Source organism: Chroicocephalus ridibundus, chromosome 1 (assembly GCF_963924245.1).
Source record: "Chroicocephalus ridibundus chromosome 1, bChrRid1.1, whole genome shotgun sequence".
NCBI classification, from domain to species: domain Eukaryota; kingdom Metazoa; phylum Chordata; class Aves; order Charadriiformes; family Laridae; genus Chroicocephalus; species Chroicocephalus ridibundus.
Window position 1 is genome coordinate 192,904,758 of NC_086284.1, and position 16,543 is coordinate 192,921,300.

Here is a 16,543-nt window from a genome sequence, read left to right on the forward strand (position 1 = left end):
TAGAACGGTTTGGGTTGGAAGGGACCTTAAAGATCACCTAGTTCCCACCCCCCTGCCATGGGCAGGGACACCTCCCACTAGACCAGGCTGCTCAAAGCCCCATCCAGCCTGGCCTTGGACACTTCCAGGGATGGGGCATCCACGGCCTCCCTGGGCAACCTGTGCCAGTGTCTCACCACCCTCACAGTGAAGAATTTCTTCCTGATATCTAATTTAAATCTCCCCTCTTTCAGTTTAAAACCGTTACCTCTCATCCTATCGCTCCACTCCCTGATAAAGAGTCCCTCCCCATGCCTCCTGTAGCCCCCTTCAGGTACTGGAAGGGGCTATTGGATCCCCCTGGAACCTTCTCTCCTCCAGGCCGAACGATCCCAGACTCTCTCAGCCTGTCCTCACAGGAGAGGTGCTCCAGCCCTCCCATCATCTTCGTGGCCCTCCTCGGGACTACAAAGATGATCAGGGGGATGGCGCACCTTCCTTCCTCCCTTCCCCTACGGCTGTGACGAGGGCAGCAGACGTGACCCTAACGCACGACGGCCTCGACTCTCCCGCTGCCTGTTGCCGCAATGCCACAAACGCTTGCCCCTGCAAATCCCAGTTACGCGTGAGGCCGCAGCGAAGAGCCGCGGGAGGGATTTCGGGTGAATGGGGAAACTCAACCCGCCCGGAGCGCTGGAGGGGAGCCCGGCCGCAAGCCCCGGCCCGTGAAGCGGTGGCCAAGCCGCGGGGCGGCTGGGCTGCCAGCAGGCGCTTCAGCCGGCGCGTCCCTGGGCGCTGCGGAGAGCTCCCGGCCGCTGCCGGCCCCGGCGGGGCGTGTCCCGGGCAGCCCCGCTCCGCCCCAGCCCGGCGGGGACGGCGGGGGCCGCGGCGGCGGACGGGGCCGGGCCGGGCAGCGGGGAGCGGCGGGGCAGCGCCATGGGGCTGGAGACGGAGAAGGCGGACACCCGCATCTTCATGGACGACGACAACTTCCCGCCGAGCGGCGGCCCGGCGCTGTCGGAGGCGGAGAAGTACGGGGAGGACGAACTGGACCGCGACCCCCGCGGGCTCAACGCCCACCTTCAGGTGCGGGGCGGGCCGCGGCCGCGGGGAACCATCCCGGCGGGGCTGCGGGGGGGGACGGGGATCGACATCGGCGGGCCGGGACGGGCCGGCGGCGGGGGGTGGGGGACGGGGATAGGGATCGACGGCCGGGACAGGGGCCTCGGCGCGGCGGCGGCGGGGGGCGGGGGGGCGGGACCCGTCGGTCTCCCGTCGTCCCGGCTCCGCGTAACGGCAGGGCCGCTCGCTTCTTGTCGCAGCTGGGGTTCGAGGACGTGATCGCCGAGCCCGAGCTGACCCACTCCTTCGACAAGGTCTGGATCTGCAGCCACGCTCTCTTCGAGCTCAGCAAGTACGTGATCTACAAGCTCCTGACGCTGGTCCTTGCCATACCGCTGGCCCTGGTTGTGGGGATCGTCTTCGCCGTCCTCAGCTGCCTGCACATCTGGTAAGTGCGTTTCACCGCGCGTGGGCTCTGCCGACAGCTCCGCAGAACTCTCCTGGCTCTGCCTAACCGTTGGTCACTGCCTTCACAACCGGTAGTCAGACGGACTTACGTTATCTGCTGTATTTTTAAATGAAAACAATGCTTTCTCTGTGATTCAGTTGCCTGCCTTGCTTTTACCAGTGGTCTGTCATGTCTGTGTAAGCTCCTTGGGGCAGAGAGCCCGTTTTACCATTTGTGTGGCACCTACCGCAATGCATTCCAGCCTTGTCTGGCTTTTGGAGTGATAATATGATTGCTTGCTTTTTGTAAAACTGGTTGTTAAGTTGTTAAAACATGTATATTTAAATGAAAAACCCGGGCAGAAGTATTACTTACGCCTGATGCCTTCTCAGTACGGTTACCTCTGTCATTTTTTTCCTCACAGACTGAAGGAAGCTTTTGAGGGCCCAGCTCACTCTTTCTTTGCTACTGCCACAAAATCTACTGTCACCGCCTTGCAGCTGGTACGTGGCCATCTCTAGGTGCAGTGCCCCAGAGCACTTCCACCTCAGCAAAGAACCCCTGCTGAGCTCAGGAAAGCTGCTTCTGGCCATGGCCCAGGTTCACAGGCAAATACAGTAGCCCTCCAAGTGACAGCAAACCTGGTGCCCTTTAAACAGAATATACTGGCAAAATAGCAGGGAAGAGTACCTTGAGACCAGAAAGGCAGATGATTGTGGAGAAGGAAAAAAGGCAGGGAGAAGAATGAGGATGAGGAAAGAACTGAGAATCCAGCAGGCTGCAGCGGAAGGGGTGAATGCGGATTGTCAACATCATTACGGCAAACCAGGGTTTTCCATATACATGGGTTTTGGGCAGTCTCATTTGACTTGGGTAACACTGGAATCATGAAGTTGTTAAGGGAAACGAAATACAATCCAGAAAATGAGAAACAAACTCAAAGCAATAGGAATACATTGGTTGTCTGAACATGTGGTTGCAAACTTTTGGCTGTAGATTTCAGTTTTCAAAAGTGGAATGGAAGTTTGGTTTGATGACATTGTCATGAGCCACTTCAAAAACTGATTAACTTGAATTTTGGAGCATAAAGTTTGCATAACACCTAAAGGAGTTGCAATGTAGTTTAGAGCTGCCCACCTGCTGCCCTCCAAGTTATGATGAACATTGTGTAGTGTCCCCAGACTTTTAGGTCTGTCAGCAGTCACTGTACTGTACTCTGCCATGTTACTGCAAAAGGGTTTGGTGGGCATATAGACTTCCAGTAGTGGAATATCTATGGAAGAATTAATTGATGCCCAAAGTATTAAGACTCTGATAAGATTTTGTGCTTTGGAATGATCTTGTATCTGTATTTCACAGCCTGGATACGTAGGCATGAGTTTCACTGAACCAGGTCTCAGAGGTCAGTTTCTATTTATGCAAGTAGTCCCTAGTGACTCTCTCAGGAACTGTGGGTTCTCAGTACGTCTCAAATAGGATTGCCTGAATGTGGCACTTGATTTTGAAAAGTTTCCCTTGACTTTCTGTGAACACACGTGCTTCCCCATCAACTAATTTTCCTTCCCTGTGTTCACTGTCAATACAGAGGTGATCATTCATGTTGATCTTCCTTGCACCTGGGATGGGTGTGAAAGAATCACGTAACTCATTAGCACTGTCTGCACCCCCTTGGACCCCATCCAGTGCTACCATCCAAAGCCAGCACTGTCTCGTCTTCCCACAACCACAAGCTGGATTTGTTCCAATGCAAAGGTGGAACGCACTGAGACTAAGTTGGCTTCTCTACAGCTCTCCATGTTCCAGATTTCTTGGGAGTAAGGAGTTCAATGTTTCTGCATTCGAGAGGGTGGCATAGAAGCAACAGATAGCAGAGGCATTAGTCAGTGGCGGCATAAGGACCCTAAACACATGGTACTGGCTCCCATGTAGCTCCATTTGGTCTGGAAAAAATAGTAACTTTTTTTTGATGGGTGAGAGGAAGGGAATTCCATTATAACTCTGTCTTCAGATGTTGAAACTTCATGGGAAAACCCTGAGCACACCCTCCCACATGGCTGCCTGCAGGAGGGCTTATCAGAGCTTCTGTGCCATCACCCAAACCAGTGAGATGATGATGTTGATCTGTCGTAGGGGAGCCTTTCCTGAGGCTAAATTTGAAAGTGTTTCAACACCTTTTGGAAGTGCTCAGGCACAAAGCTCTGTTGATTGTCACACATGTTGTTCCAGTTTTGTCAGCACGCTAAACATCCACAAAAATCCGGCTCAGCATTCCTTGTGCATCAAGGGCACTTCATGAATTGCACCTCTTATACCCGATAGTATGTAGGTAGATAAGTCTTTCACTGGCAAAAAGATTGCTAAAGGAGGAAGAAATCATGTGAGAATTCATGGAAAAGCTGAGCAAGAGGTATGTAATAATACACTTTAATTTTCATTTTTGCCTATAAAGCAGGAACATATTCTGGTTCTGTTCTCAAACTGGCCGCTTGAGCTAGAGTCCAGTTTTACGCTACCTGGTATTGATGGGCTGAAACTGTGCCAGCTAGCATGTTGGTGACCTATCTACAAGATAGTTCAAGGAACGCTACTTCTTCACATTTCTTCTTTACTGATGGCTGTCATTCTCACCACAGATTGCGGAAGTTGTCAAGACTGAGTTTTAACATCTTTCTGTGAATATCTGAGCAAGCTTTTAAACATGTCCTTAGATTAAGGTTATCGGTTTTTGAACATGAGCAGAACACTGCTGGTTTTCCAGGCAGCACATGCAAAATCATGATCTTTATTACAGATCAAGGACTGATACAAGCCGCGTGTATGCCATCTCTTGGAAATTAACACTTGAATCTTATATATGCTTTCTTGCAGTCTTGTCTGAATACTGTTCTGGTATGTTGCATATTTATGCTAAGAATCAGTCGTTCATTTGAGGATCCATAACTTGAGCGTTTGATCTGAAATGGCCTCTAAAGCACAAGAACTCAGACAGCTTTATGTTCTTGTCAATCAGCTGGAGCAGTAGGTACTCAGAGCTCCTCTTGGCTTGAACTTCCATTCACAGTGCTAAAATGTAGCCAGGGACTTATACACAGAGAAATAGATGGGGACATGTGTTGCCTCTTACCTCTTTCTCTACAACTCCATTTACATAACTTATTGCTGTCGTACTCAACTCCAAAAACACCTTCCTACTGGCTGTCTGAAATCAAAAGAAATTACAGTACAGCTATGCCATGAAGACCCACCTTATGATCTGGTGTTGCCTTGATGCCTCTTCATTCATGTCCAGTATATATCCCTTGGCTTCTGAAGAGGAAGTAGGGGGATGTTGTCTTGCTTCCTTTCTAGTTTTTTCTTTTCCAGTCTACCCAGGTCCTGGGATATATAATGTTTGGTTTTAATGCACTTCATATACTATATATGGGTCCTGGAAGGCTTTGGTGGTTATCTCTTGCCTCACTCATAAATATCCCAAGGGTTAATGGGATGCGACAAGAAGCTCTGCGACTCACAACAATGCGTGCTTGTATTGTAGAGCCGTGCAAGACTTCTAATCCAAAATCATGATGTAGTACATGTACATATGTGGAATTAGGTAATTTAACCACTGAACGGTATAGCATTAAGGCATGTCTGAAGTTCCGTTTTGAAAAACGTTGTAGGAGAAGATGTGATTCTTCACTTTGAAGCAGGAATCTGAATTAATTTTGAATGACTGCTCCAAACGTATTGCCCAGCTCTGTGAAAAGTTGGACTGCTTTGAACTCGAAATACCCTTATCAGTGGGAATTAAATTGCACTCTGCCATTCCCAAGAGGTGCTTGGCTCTCAACAATGTTCCCTCAGGGATTAGCAGAAAAAAAAGTAATGTGAGCAAAAGTGTGAAATGTTGATGGGTATCGTTTTGTAGATGTCATGCCTTGAACAGAAAGAAGAGAAAATAAGATAGGGTGGAAAAAATGGGGTAATTTGGTCTTTTCAGTCCAACAGTTCCCAAAAGAGGTAATTCCTTCTATTTAGTGAAAGGATGGGTATTTTGTGATATATATACATAGCAAGATTCAATGAGAGGTCATACAGGTAGTTGGAATACCTTGGCTAAGATTCAGCTTAGATGACAAATTCAACAAAGCTTTGATTTTCTTCCCAGCGCTGTGCCGTGTGGCAACACTAGTGGTAAATGTTGATATCCTTGGGATATGCCGATTTTACTGCCACTCTTGGGCATTGCTCAAGCAAACATTTACTGTCTCTGTGAATAGAAGTGCAGACCGGAGTAAACCCACACACTGGGAGTAAAGGATGTATATCCTAATGTTTATTTGACAGGCCACAAAAACAAATACATAGCTTCTAATGGCGCTTGGTTATTTGTTTTTTAAGTGTGCCTGGTCACTCCATAGAAGGCACATCACACCCTCTGATGATTTGGAAACGCCGCACAGTAGGATAACGTATGTTATGCAGAACATGTAGATACATATATAGACACACTTGCATTTTTTAAAGTTAGAAAATACCTTTTACTGCTCTCCTGGGCATAAGGGATTTTCTTCTCTGAGGAAAGGTGTTTGAGTAATTGTTGTCTAAGAAGACTGATTTTTATTTAAATTTTTTTTATGTAAAATTGAAAGTTATTTACATTAATTAGCATTGGTTGCTAGCATGTTTCACGTATCCTCCTACGGAGTTAACCTACTTTGTTTTTCACGTGCATTTATCATAGAATCAGATAGAAAGTATTAGAATATTACAAAACATTACCAAGACATTTTTATATTTATGGTGTTTAAGATTGTCAAAAGAGGTTGAGTTCTGGTACTGTATGAGTGACCTCTACAGCAGTTGCAAGTAGTACGATCACTGCTTTTCCAGCCTTCCCTAATGGCATCCTGGTGATTCACTGCATCTTTCTGGGAAACTTCTGCCTAGTGTGGTATTTGTTTAGTTTGTGTTTTGTGTGATCCTGCCGACAGAGGTTTCAATAGAAATGTCAGCTTTTCTGCTTCTCTGCAATTCAGTTAGATTTAAAAAAAAAAAAAAAAAAAAAGGCAGGCCAAATTAATTTTAGATGGCAGCAAAGGAGCGGTGACATAGCCTGTATAAACTAGCTGAAATAGAAAAGGGGTGAAATCAACACAAGCTGAGTAGCCATTTCTGGTGTTTTCCCTGTGTTGCTTGGAGAAATACCCTTTTTTTTTCCCCTTTGCATTACTGATGTTTATCAACTGTATTCTAACATGTGAAGCCGTAATTTTATTCTTTAGACATTATCTATTCTATATGCTGTGATACTATAGGTGGTTATAAAACACATAGTTTACTGAGTTCAGTTTAAAACTAGGTACACGTTATTCCAGTAATGCTCGCAGTTCTATACGGTGTGTAGTATATTGCTAGCTGTTTCAGCAGAGACAAAAGAAGAGAAGGTTTTAGAAAAACTATTCTTGTTTAAATCCATCGGGTTAGCTTAGAGTGCAGCATAGACATACTAGTATATGGCTTGCATTGTATGATAAAAGCTGAGAATCTGGTTAGGCAAACACTGAAAATAACTCATTTTAACTCTTTAGATTTTTAAACTTCAACTTTTTTTAAACGTACAATTTTTTTTCTACTTTGTTATTCTGAGGGGTACTCATTGGAAATACACAATACTTACATATTTTTCAGATTTACAATGGAATAGTAAATTAAATATTTCCTGCCATTCCAATCAAAGCCAAAGAGAGTTCTGCAATGGAATTATATGGACGCGAGACTGGGATCTTAGAGTTTGAATGCAACAGCAAACTAGAACAGAGTTTATTATCAAGAGAATCTATAGCTTCTTCTGCCTAATTTAGAAAATAAATGTGCTATATATGGCAGAGATATTTTTTTGTTCTAGTGCCACTTCAGTATTACATAAATAATTTATACATTTAGTTTGTCTGGGCCCAAATAAGAACATCCAGTTTAGTGAAGTGACCTGGGATTTTGGCCAGTAAATGATTAAGACAGGAGAATAATTTAAAGCAGTGTGGTCAGTTATCATGGATCCACTGGCCCTGGTGAGCTGCCCATATGTGCACTTCTGGCCATCTCCGTTGTTAGAATGCTTGGCTTAAGTAAGCCACTGCTAATGACACTGCTTTGGAATTGGGACATATGGAGAGCATCCCCCGATGGTTATAGTGCTCAGGAGGTGAAAGAACAATACTTTCAGGTATGCACCCTGAGAGAATAAAAACGCCTTTCCCCTGAGCAGGAGTTTGGACCTCATTCTATATTAGTTTCTCACCCAAAATGAAAAACTTTACAGTATCAGCAAGATCCCATTTTTCTGAGGTTCGGCGTGTGTCTGTGCTATTGTAATCAAATGTAACCGAATATTGCTTTACTCTCTCGGTTTTGTTGTAGCAGCTTGTGATGCCAGGGTTAGATTGTCAGGAATGAGAGAGGAATGGCGATGTGCGTGTGCCCGTGCACCTGTGTGTGTGAGCGAGGCAGAGAAAAGAGATGTCCAAAGGGACAGCAGGGCAAGAACAGATCGTAAAGAGCGCTGCTCCCAATCGATAAAACTGGGGAACGTGGTGCTTCTGTTAAGCCCCAAAGATCCACAGTCAGAATCGCCCACAGCGCAGATGAGTCCTTAGGGGTGGACATTGCTCTTCAGCCACAGTTGGGGTGGCATCAAGGTTGCAGTGTATCAAGTACACCAGCCCTTCCAGCAGCAGGGGGAGAACAGCAAAACTTCACCCCCTGTAAAAGGCCTGTCCAAAAATTAGCTCAGCATTGCCAGTTAAGGAGCAGACATGATGAGAAGAAAGCTGGTGACTTCTGTCCCGTGTTGCACGCAAATGATCCTGGCCAGAGGACCACATGCATCATGGTGCTCCTGCGTGTGCAGGTGTGAGGCTGTGAGCAAACAAAATTGATGGTGCATGCATGCAAGAGCATAAAAGCAACTTGTTTAGAGATTAGAGTTATAAAATGACTTCCTCTTCCATAAGATTTCACACTTATGTTTGGTTATCTTGATTTCATAGAATCATGGAATGGTTAGAGTTGGAAGGGATCTTAAAGATCACCCTGTTCCAACCCCCTGCCATGGGCAGGGACACCTCCCACTAGACCAGGCTGCTCAAAGCCCCATCCAGCCTGGCCTTGAACACTTCCAGGGATGGGGCATCCACAGCTTCCCTGGGCAACCTCTTCCCAGTGTCTCACCACCCTCAGAGTGAAAAAATTCTTCCTGCTATCTCATCTAAATCCACCCTCTTCCAGTTTGAAGCCGTTACCCCTCGTCCTATCACCACATGCCGTTGTAAAAAGTCCCTCTCCAGCTTTCTTGTAGGCCCCTTCAGATAGCAGCAGCAATCTTCAAATCTTGCATTTTCTCTTTTACAGGATCGTGCTGCCTTTCGTGAAAACCTGCCTCATGGTCCTGCCTTCAGTGCAAACTATATGGAAGAGCCTGACAGATGTTTTCGTCGTACCGTTCTTTCACAGCCTAGGCCGATGCTTCGCCATGGTTAACATACGCCTGGACCAAGAGTAAACGTCAGGGATGCGACACTGCTGTAACTGTAGCTGGTGTTATACCTCTTCGCTAACCTAACATACAAGCACTTACCATTCATTCCAAACTGTTAAATTACAATGGCTGGTTTAAGTGGGAACATGCTATTTTTTCTCTAAAACTCATTTATTTTCAGGGAGATCAGTTTAAGAATAAGTAGGCAGTTTTCATAGCTCACTATTTTAACAACAGAGTGAACGCGGAGTATGTTGGCAACACTTTATTTTAACGGTACATCGATTGCTAGATTACAGGAGAATTCTAATGGAGGTTTAACGGCCACCACAGTGATAATGATTTGGCGTTATTCCTATAAATAATCAAATAGGCTGTGATACCTTAGGTGAAACAGATCTTTAGGGTTTCCCATTGATCTTACTGCAGTTCCACCAGGGAACATTTTTTGGCCCTCACTATGCAAAATGATCAATTTATTCCTTTATTAGCAGCAATTAAAATGAACGAGACTCATTGCATAAGCATATAGGGAAAGGAACTGGTGTGTAATTCTCCTGTGTTGGGGAGGAAAAGCTCCCTGGAAGTTTATCCCTTAAAATAAGGTGTTAGCTAATGATTTGGAACATCAGCTAATCTGTATATTTTATTTAATGAGAGGTTAACTTTGCTGTATATTTTGTACCTTTGTAAATGGCACTTGATCAGTTTTCTTTGAAGCATTATTTCTATAGTATTTGAATTCTAACCAACTTACTAGGCAGCAAGAGTGAGACACTGCAAAAAATGATTTTAGATAACTAAAATTTTGGTTTCTAAATTATGTCGATTTTTAAGTGTTGCTGTGCAATTCTAGTATATTCATTATATATGGTTGCATGTAAATGCAAAGATTATAAGGGTTTTCATACAAGACTATGCAAAAGAGTTGGAAATACCTGTTTATGAGAAATGTTTTTTATTAAAAATGGGGTGTAGTAAATGCAACCCTGCCTATATCTGTGCATTATCTGTGTGAACTTTGTGATATTTAAAATGGTAGACACTATGCTGGCACTTTAACTAGGTAGCAAGCTCTTACAGAGGGCAATTGAGTGTAATTGCTATCGTTGTCTAATTCTCCTCACCTATTGACTTGACTCTCCGTTTTGCTTATTTACTACTTCCAAGCCTAACCCATAAAAAAAGCCCTTCTTTCCTTCTGCACCTACTATGGCTGTGGAAACCAGAATAACAGAACATATGCAGAGGTACATTAAGATTACATTAGTCTTCTGATGGGTGTACGCTGCTGTTTTCTTTAAATACAGATGATAACTTGCAATTGTAAAACGTTTGTATGATTTAGAATGTTATTTCCTAAAATGATGTCACAGATTTCTTATCAAACAAGATTATGTAATAAAATAATAAAATGTCAGCTTTTTCCTATTTTCAACTTCATTTTTTCCGCTTTTTCAACTTCTTTAAAAGCTCTCAAAATGCCAAACAGCACAGAATACTGTGCAGTTCTTCCAAAATATGGGAGAGGGAAAAGAAATGGATGAGCATCAATGCAGTTCCACTATTATCAACTGCATTTAACTTATTTATAATAGAAAATAATGTATCTCTGTGTGTAACTAAGCCCATGCGGAATGATTGCTTTCTCTTCAGCAGGTCTGTTGGTGCTGAATTTTGGCTGCATTCAAAACATGCTTAATTCTTTTCACGGGCGCATGCTTTATTTACAGATGAGCTGGAGAATTTTCGTTTTCTTGCTTACTGGCCTACGGAAGCTAGCTGACACTGTATATTCTTTGTACATCAAGAACATCTTTCTACGTTAAAAATGTTTGTACCATTTGTACCATTTAGAGAGGGATTCATATGGCTTTTGAAAACTGGATCTTAATGATTAGTGCCCATGAAAACTTCTCTGGAGTTTTTTTCTTCTGCAAGAAGTTAGCTTGCTGTTCAGATGTGCTCTTCAAAACACTTTTCTTATGTTAAAAATTGAAATATCTCTTTGTGAAAATAAAGACTGGTCAGGCTAGGCTTGAAGTCTTTTGAGAGTTATTTTCTTTCACAACGTCCAAGGATTTTTACAAAGATATTTTCCACAGAAAAATGTCCCCTTGATGAATTAATAAAATAAAAAAATGAATCAGTACTAGCCCTTGTGTCTAAAAGGAGCCCTATAAAATCCTGAGCTTTGAGAGAACTCAGGTCTGGATCCAAACTTTGAGAATGAGGCCGTTCCCTAGAGAAAAACGTGTCATTTTAGGTCATGCACTACTGGATATAGGCTTTCTTAAATAGCTCACTGAAGTCATCCAGCTCTGGCTACCACAGACAATCAAGTAGAATGGTTTGGTTTGTTCTTATTTTGATTGAGGCTTGTCACTAATTAGTTCTTTTCACCATTTCTTCAGCTGTTACACGACTCAAGTGAGCTTGTAATTAAGTAATTAAAGCTGTTATTTTCTTACATATTTTACAGCAGTTTCTTTCTCTGGAACAGGTGTGCTTTTACTATCAGAAAATACCAAATGGACTGTTAGGCTGAGGGCAAAATATTAGATGCCGGGCAAATACGTTTACTTCATCCATGAAAGGAGTGGAAGGAAGCATGAATATATACAGATTCGTCAATACTTGGATGTGAATCTGCCCCGGGCAACTCTGGCTGGCAAGCATTCTCTGGATTTTATGGATTTGACAGCTCTGACAGACATCCCGGAGCTCTGCCACAGTTGATACCGTCAATAGCTTACAGCATTGTTGGACAACGGGAACTGAATGGGCACTGGCACTGAACTGTGATCTTCTATGTTGGGGTAGGTTCCTTAAGTTCATCTCCAATTCGTCTGAAATGTGGACAAACCATCCCAGCTGATCCCTTACCAGCAACTTACCAATGAGAATTTAGGCAAGAAGGGGAGTCCAGAAACTTAGTCTCATTGTCTGCAACAAATGTAGGAAAATTTACACCTGATTCAGGCCATCTGTTTTGCAGCATCTTCTTCCCTTCTGTGGAATGAGGAAAACGTTACTGCTCTTAACAGGAGTAGACTTTCCATCATCATGGTAGAGTTACGAGGATAAATAAATAAAAAGTGTGAGGTGTTCCTATTCCAACCTGTCTCTTGTTACTGCAGACCTTGCATTTGTAATTATGAGCTGGAGATTCAGTTCTGGCACGCAAAATATTTCAGCATCTTGTTTTTCATGAAGATCACAACTAACATGCAGAACTAACCCCAGATTTGTGTTTGTGGGTTTTTTTCTTTTAATTCACGAAGAAATTTAACCTGCCTCCATATGAGAGCTATTTCATACAATCCTTCTAATCTGTCTCTAGAACTTTTATATTAGTATCTTAACTTTCCCCACCCTGCTTGTTTACCATATAAATTGGAATAAATTCTTAACAGAAACTTTGACATATTAGTAAATGAGGAGCCTTTTCCCACCTATTGAAAAGCTCACTTAGGCGTGCACTGACCGAAAAGTTCAGAACATCCCTGCAGCTCTGGGACCTCAGACCACACACTCATATTTAGTGGAAGCCAAAGAATGGTAAGTCCATTATTTTTACAGGGTGTGATCATTCCCCCACCTGCTGAGATAAAACTATTGCTGTTAAGCTGTATTAACTCTATTTTAAAAGTACGTGGAAAAATACATGGTGTTTGGGGTTTTTTTAAATAAAATGCAAATGGAACAAAGTCAAACACCAGGCATGCTACCGGTGTTGTCTGTTCGTCCACTGTGATCATGAAAATTAGAGCTGAAGACCTCCACTGAGTATAATGAACCAGCAGTTATGCGTTAAAAACTGAGGTGCTTTCTTCATGCAGGGATTTACAACTGAGGGGAGAATTAATAAAGGCTAATTTTAGCCTGGTGACACTAATCTTCCGAAGTTTATTGCAACAAAAAGAAAATGTCTTCTGTAGAGGCAATTCAGAGGAGCTAAGATAGGTTCCTGCTCTGAATCATCCTCCAGAGAAGACTCTCTGCACTGATTAATGCAAAAGGTTTGGCTTGGCTTGGGTCCTTTCCTCTGCTCCATAAAAAGTGACATTTGCTGCAGAAATAGGGCAGGCCTATGGAAGCAACTAGAGCTTCACATAAGTGGTGGGGCAGGTCCTTCTCTACATGCTGCTCTCACAATTTGAGGCCAGGGGTGAGTGTCACCTCTGCTGGGTGTCCACTTTAGTCTGGCTTCCCCCTCCAACTGCAAGCAGAAGAAAGAAGGAGCCCTTCACAAGGCACTGAATCAGATGCTACTTTAGACACCTAAATGGAATAAAATATAGAGAGTCACACTTTTATTTCAAACTTTGAGGAAAGCGTTTCTATTTTTCCAACTGCCTCAGTTTAGTAAGAGATGCTTTTTCACCCCATGTAAGCTAGGATTGGCCATGAAATGCTTAGAAGTGAAGCTCCAGTGACAGAGAGTCCCATCCCACGTAAGCATCAAGGAGTGGGTGTTTATGCCCCATTAATGAGACCAGTTCTCACAGTCTGGTATTTCTAGAAGACACCTGAACAGTTAACAAGATGCTAGAACTGGCAGAATGGTACAGAACAATGTTGACACGGATCAGCGTTCATGGTTCAGCACGGTATTTGTCAAGGAATTTGGTACTGAAAGTGATTGAGAAAAGAATGACTTGATTTGCACAAGGTCTGGCAGCATTAAAGCTTTCAATCTGTTTGCCTCTCCAGCTAAGACGGTTACAACTTATCTCAATCAAGACCTACAGGAACTAGCTCTAATAAAAGATGTACACACCTACCGCAGGACTGAGACGACAGTCAGGCATTTAAATCCAAAATTGTAATCCCTGCCCCGCTGCCACCCAACCAGGAACATGTCTAAACTCAGAAGGCACCTCCCTTTCGTGTAACCTCCCCTCGGTACCTACAGTTTTACTTTGGTCATGCCCAGAACTGCCTTTGTTTGAGCAACCTGGCATCTTACTCACATCTAAGCCCCATCAGAATCACAAAAGAATTGCCTTGAACCCCTCAAAATACACTTACTGCACATCAGCAGAATAAGGCACTTCCCAAAATACGCTTTCCCAGGAGTGAGTCCAAACGTGTTAGCGCACCTTGAACAGGCAAAAGCTGATTTTGGGTCTCTCAAGTGTTGGATTACTTCTTTTAGCCCTCAGGCTAGTGTGAACTGTGTTATGGCAGCAGCGCTTCCATATGAAAGGAAATCCCTCCTAGTTAGATGTTATGAGAAAGAAGGGGAAGGTGAGGGGATCTCACCATCTCTCCTGGTATGACTACTCCTTTCACGCAAGGAACAGGCCAGCTGACAAACGCACACATGAAAGTGCGGTCCTGTATACTGGTGGTGAGGGGCACCCATCTCAAGGGAAAAGTTCTGTTCCAGTGACTTACAATTTAAAGTACAGAAATACTCCAGAGACCGGGGACAGGACGACAACCAGGAATCCTCCAGGACAAAAAGTCTGTAAATCATGGACCGAGCAAAACATCGCCCTGCACGTCCAACCCGTCCCAACGCTCGTTATCGCGCAGCAGGGTGAGGACAGTAGCGTGGCAGATAAAAGCTCACTACCAACAGTTCTGGCGGCTCAGGCGTTCATCCAGCAAAACATCCAAAAATGCGCACAAAAGGATGTGCTTTAGCAGTTGAACTGAAGACACTAAAAAAAGCAACGATCTCCCTCTCCCCAGGCTCAGGTTTTTAAGTGCTCTGGGTAGGGAGCTCTGCGTGCTGACAGCCTGTGTTATCTGACAGCCTCGCTGCTGCTGCAACTATACGTAAAGAATACAGATTCCCGGGGCTGATTCCAATCTTGCTGACACTGGAATATATGAGGAGTATTGCTAATACCATAATTGGAATAATTACACAAGTTTGAAAAAAAAAGGGAAGGGGAACCCCCCCTCGGTTGAGGAGTGGAGGGAGGAGTGTTTGATACCAGACAAAGACACTCAGTGAGCAGTCATGCACATTCTGTTCAGTTTCGTGACTCATTTTCTGACACTTTTTTGAGGAATTTTGTCTGATTTTGTTTTGTTGGGGTTTTTTTTGCATTGGCTTCTGGGAAGAAATGTTTCCTACTTGTACCAAAGCCTTTCCTCTTCTCAAAACAGGAAGAACAGCTCATACCTTGCACACACATTGCTCCAAGTTCTCAATTAAGGCGATCCTGAGGTTCGAAAGTTGAGTTAAAGCAAGACTTTGGAGCACAAGAAACTTTTTAAAATTATGCCTGAAATACCTAAGGTGGGTATGATGAAGAAGAAAGGTGGTGAGGTGGCCAGCCAAAGTAGCCTATATTCCTGTTCAACAGCTGACCTGGGCTACTAAGGAGACAGCAAAGCTCAAAGAGAAGACAGTTTGGGTGGCATTTCCAAGGCCAGCTGGGTGTCTACAACCCCTGGCAATTTAAGGCCACCTCGGGATAATCCATTCACAGTAAATGAGAGGGGACCATAACCACTGCACTTTCCTAAGATTCCTACAAGCCTTTACCAGGGCCTTTCCAGCAGAGACATGCTGTTTCTCTGTATGGAATGGGAGGGAGGTCCTTGCACAACTCCTACGCGCATCCATGCCAAGTATCCGGGTGTTTGTGGGCATTTCTCAGACAGCAGTGCTTGAGGCAAGGGGCCATGGCTCTGTCCCTATCCATCTCTGCAGATGTGTCTTCCTCACTTTCACAGGTAGTACCCACGCCGCTTTCTCTGCAGGCTGTCATTTTGTCAGTTAAGCTCAAGGGAGCACTTCCAAGGTTCATCAGATGTGATGGTTCATTTCAGCTATATAAGCAGCCTGTTCTGGGATTCATCTTGTAAAATTTATAAACCCAGCTGGCTTCCAGTATTCTTCTAGCTGCAGTAGCGTTGCATGATTCAGAAATTTATTTAAAGGGGGTTGTGGTTCTGCAGAAACCACTCCAGGACCAATACAGCATTTCAAATTAACAAATATATCTCTTTTTTCAGTCGACCTTGAGATATGCTGCAATACTGAATGATGGGTCAAAATCTTCTGATTTATGTGCAGGACACTGACTAATTGAAAAACTTTCCGAAGCATGAGAACAAAGAACTGTCTCACGGTGGGTTTTTTTTCAGATGGGTTGAAATATTGCAGAGACTGTGTCCTTCAATCTAGCCACTTCACTCTATGCACACACTGAAATGCTTGGACAGCCGAAGATATTTTAATGATGGCCTAAGTGAATTATTGCATCAATAAAAGAGTTACTTTTAAAAATTACAACTAACTTGGAAAGTTGGAAAACAGCCACCCAAAGCATTTGTTCTGAAGTTTATGAGCAAAATACATTCTTAAAGAAATTTCACTGCTAACCGATGACCATATCAGTAAGATGTGTCCGTGTGGACCGCGTTGTCAACAGGTGCCATTATTTACATCTGTGGAGCCTACATCCATCTTAGCCAATGGCCTTTTCGAGGTCATTTCTCTGTTGAATTGCCAAAGCCAAACATACCGCCGTTAAGAATTTTCTGCTTCTCTTGCTGCAATTCTGTGC

The 16,543-nt window shown here is 43.9% G+C and overlaps 1 protein-coding gene across 1 annotated transcript; it reads left to right on the plus strand.

Annotated features, from left to right (window-relative positions):
- Positions 1-626: 626 nt before the first annotated feature.
- Positions 627-12,597, plus strand: CAV2 (caveolin 2). The gene is made up of 3 exons (XM_063323228.1): positions 627-1,065; positions 1,302-1,489; positions 8,882-12,597. The coding sequence occupies exons 1-3, from the start codon at positions 916-918 to the stop codon at positions 9,030-9,032; spliced, it is 489 nt and encodes a 162-aa protein (XP_063179298.1). The 5' UTR covers positions 627-915; the 3' UTR covers positions 9,033-12,597.
- The last annotated feature ends 3,946 nt before the right edge of the window (positions 12,598-16,543 follow it).

Coding starts and splice junctions, on each gene's coding strand:
- CAV2 (XM_063323228.1), top strand. CDS start 916: ATGGGGCTGGAGACGGAGAAGGCGGACACCCGCATCTTCATGGACGAC. Junction 1,066..1,301: donor GGCTCAACGCCCACCTTCAG/GTGCGGGGCGGG, acceptor TTCTTGTCGCAG/CTGGGGTTCGAGGACGTGAT. Junction 1,490..8,881: donor CTCAGCTGCCTGCACATCTG/GTAAGTGCGTTT, acceptor TCTCTTTTACAG/GATCGTGCTGCCTTTCGTGA.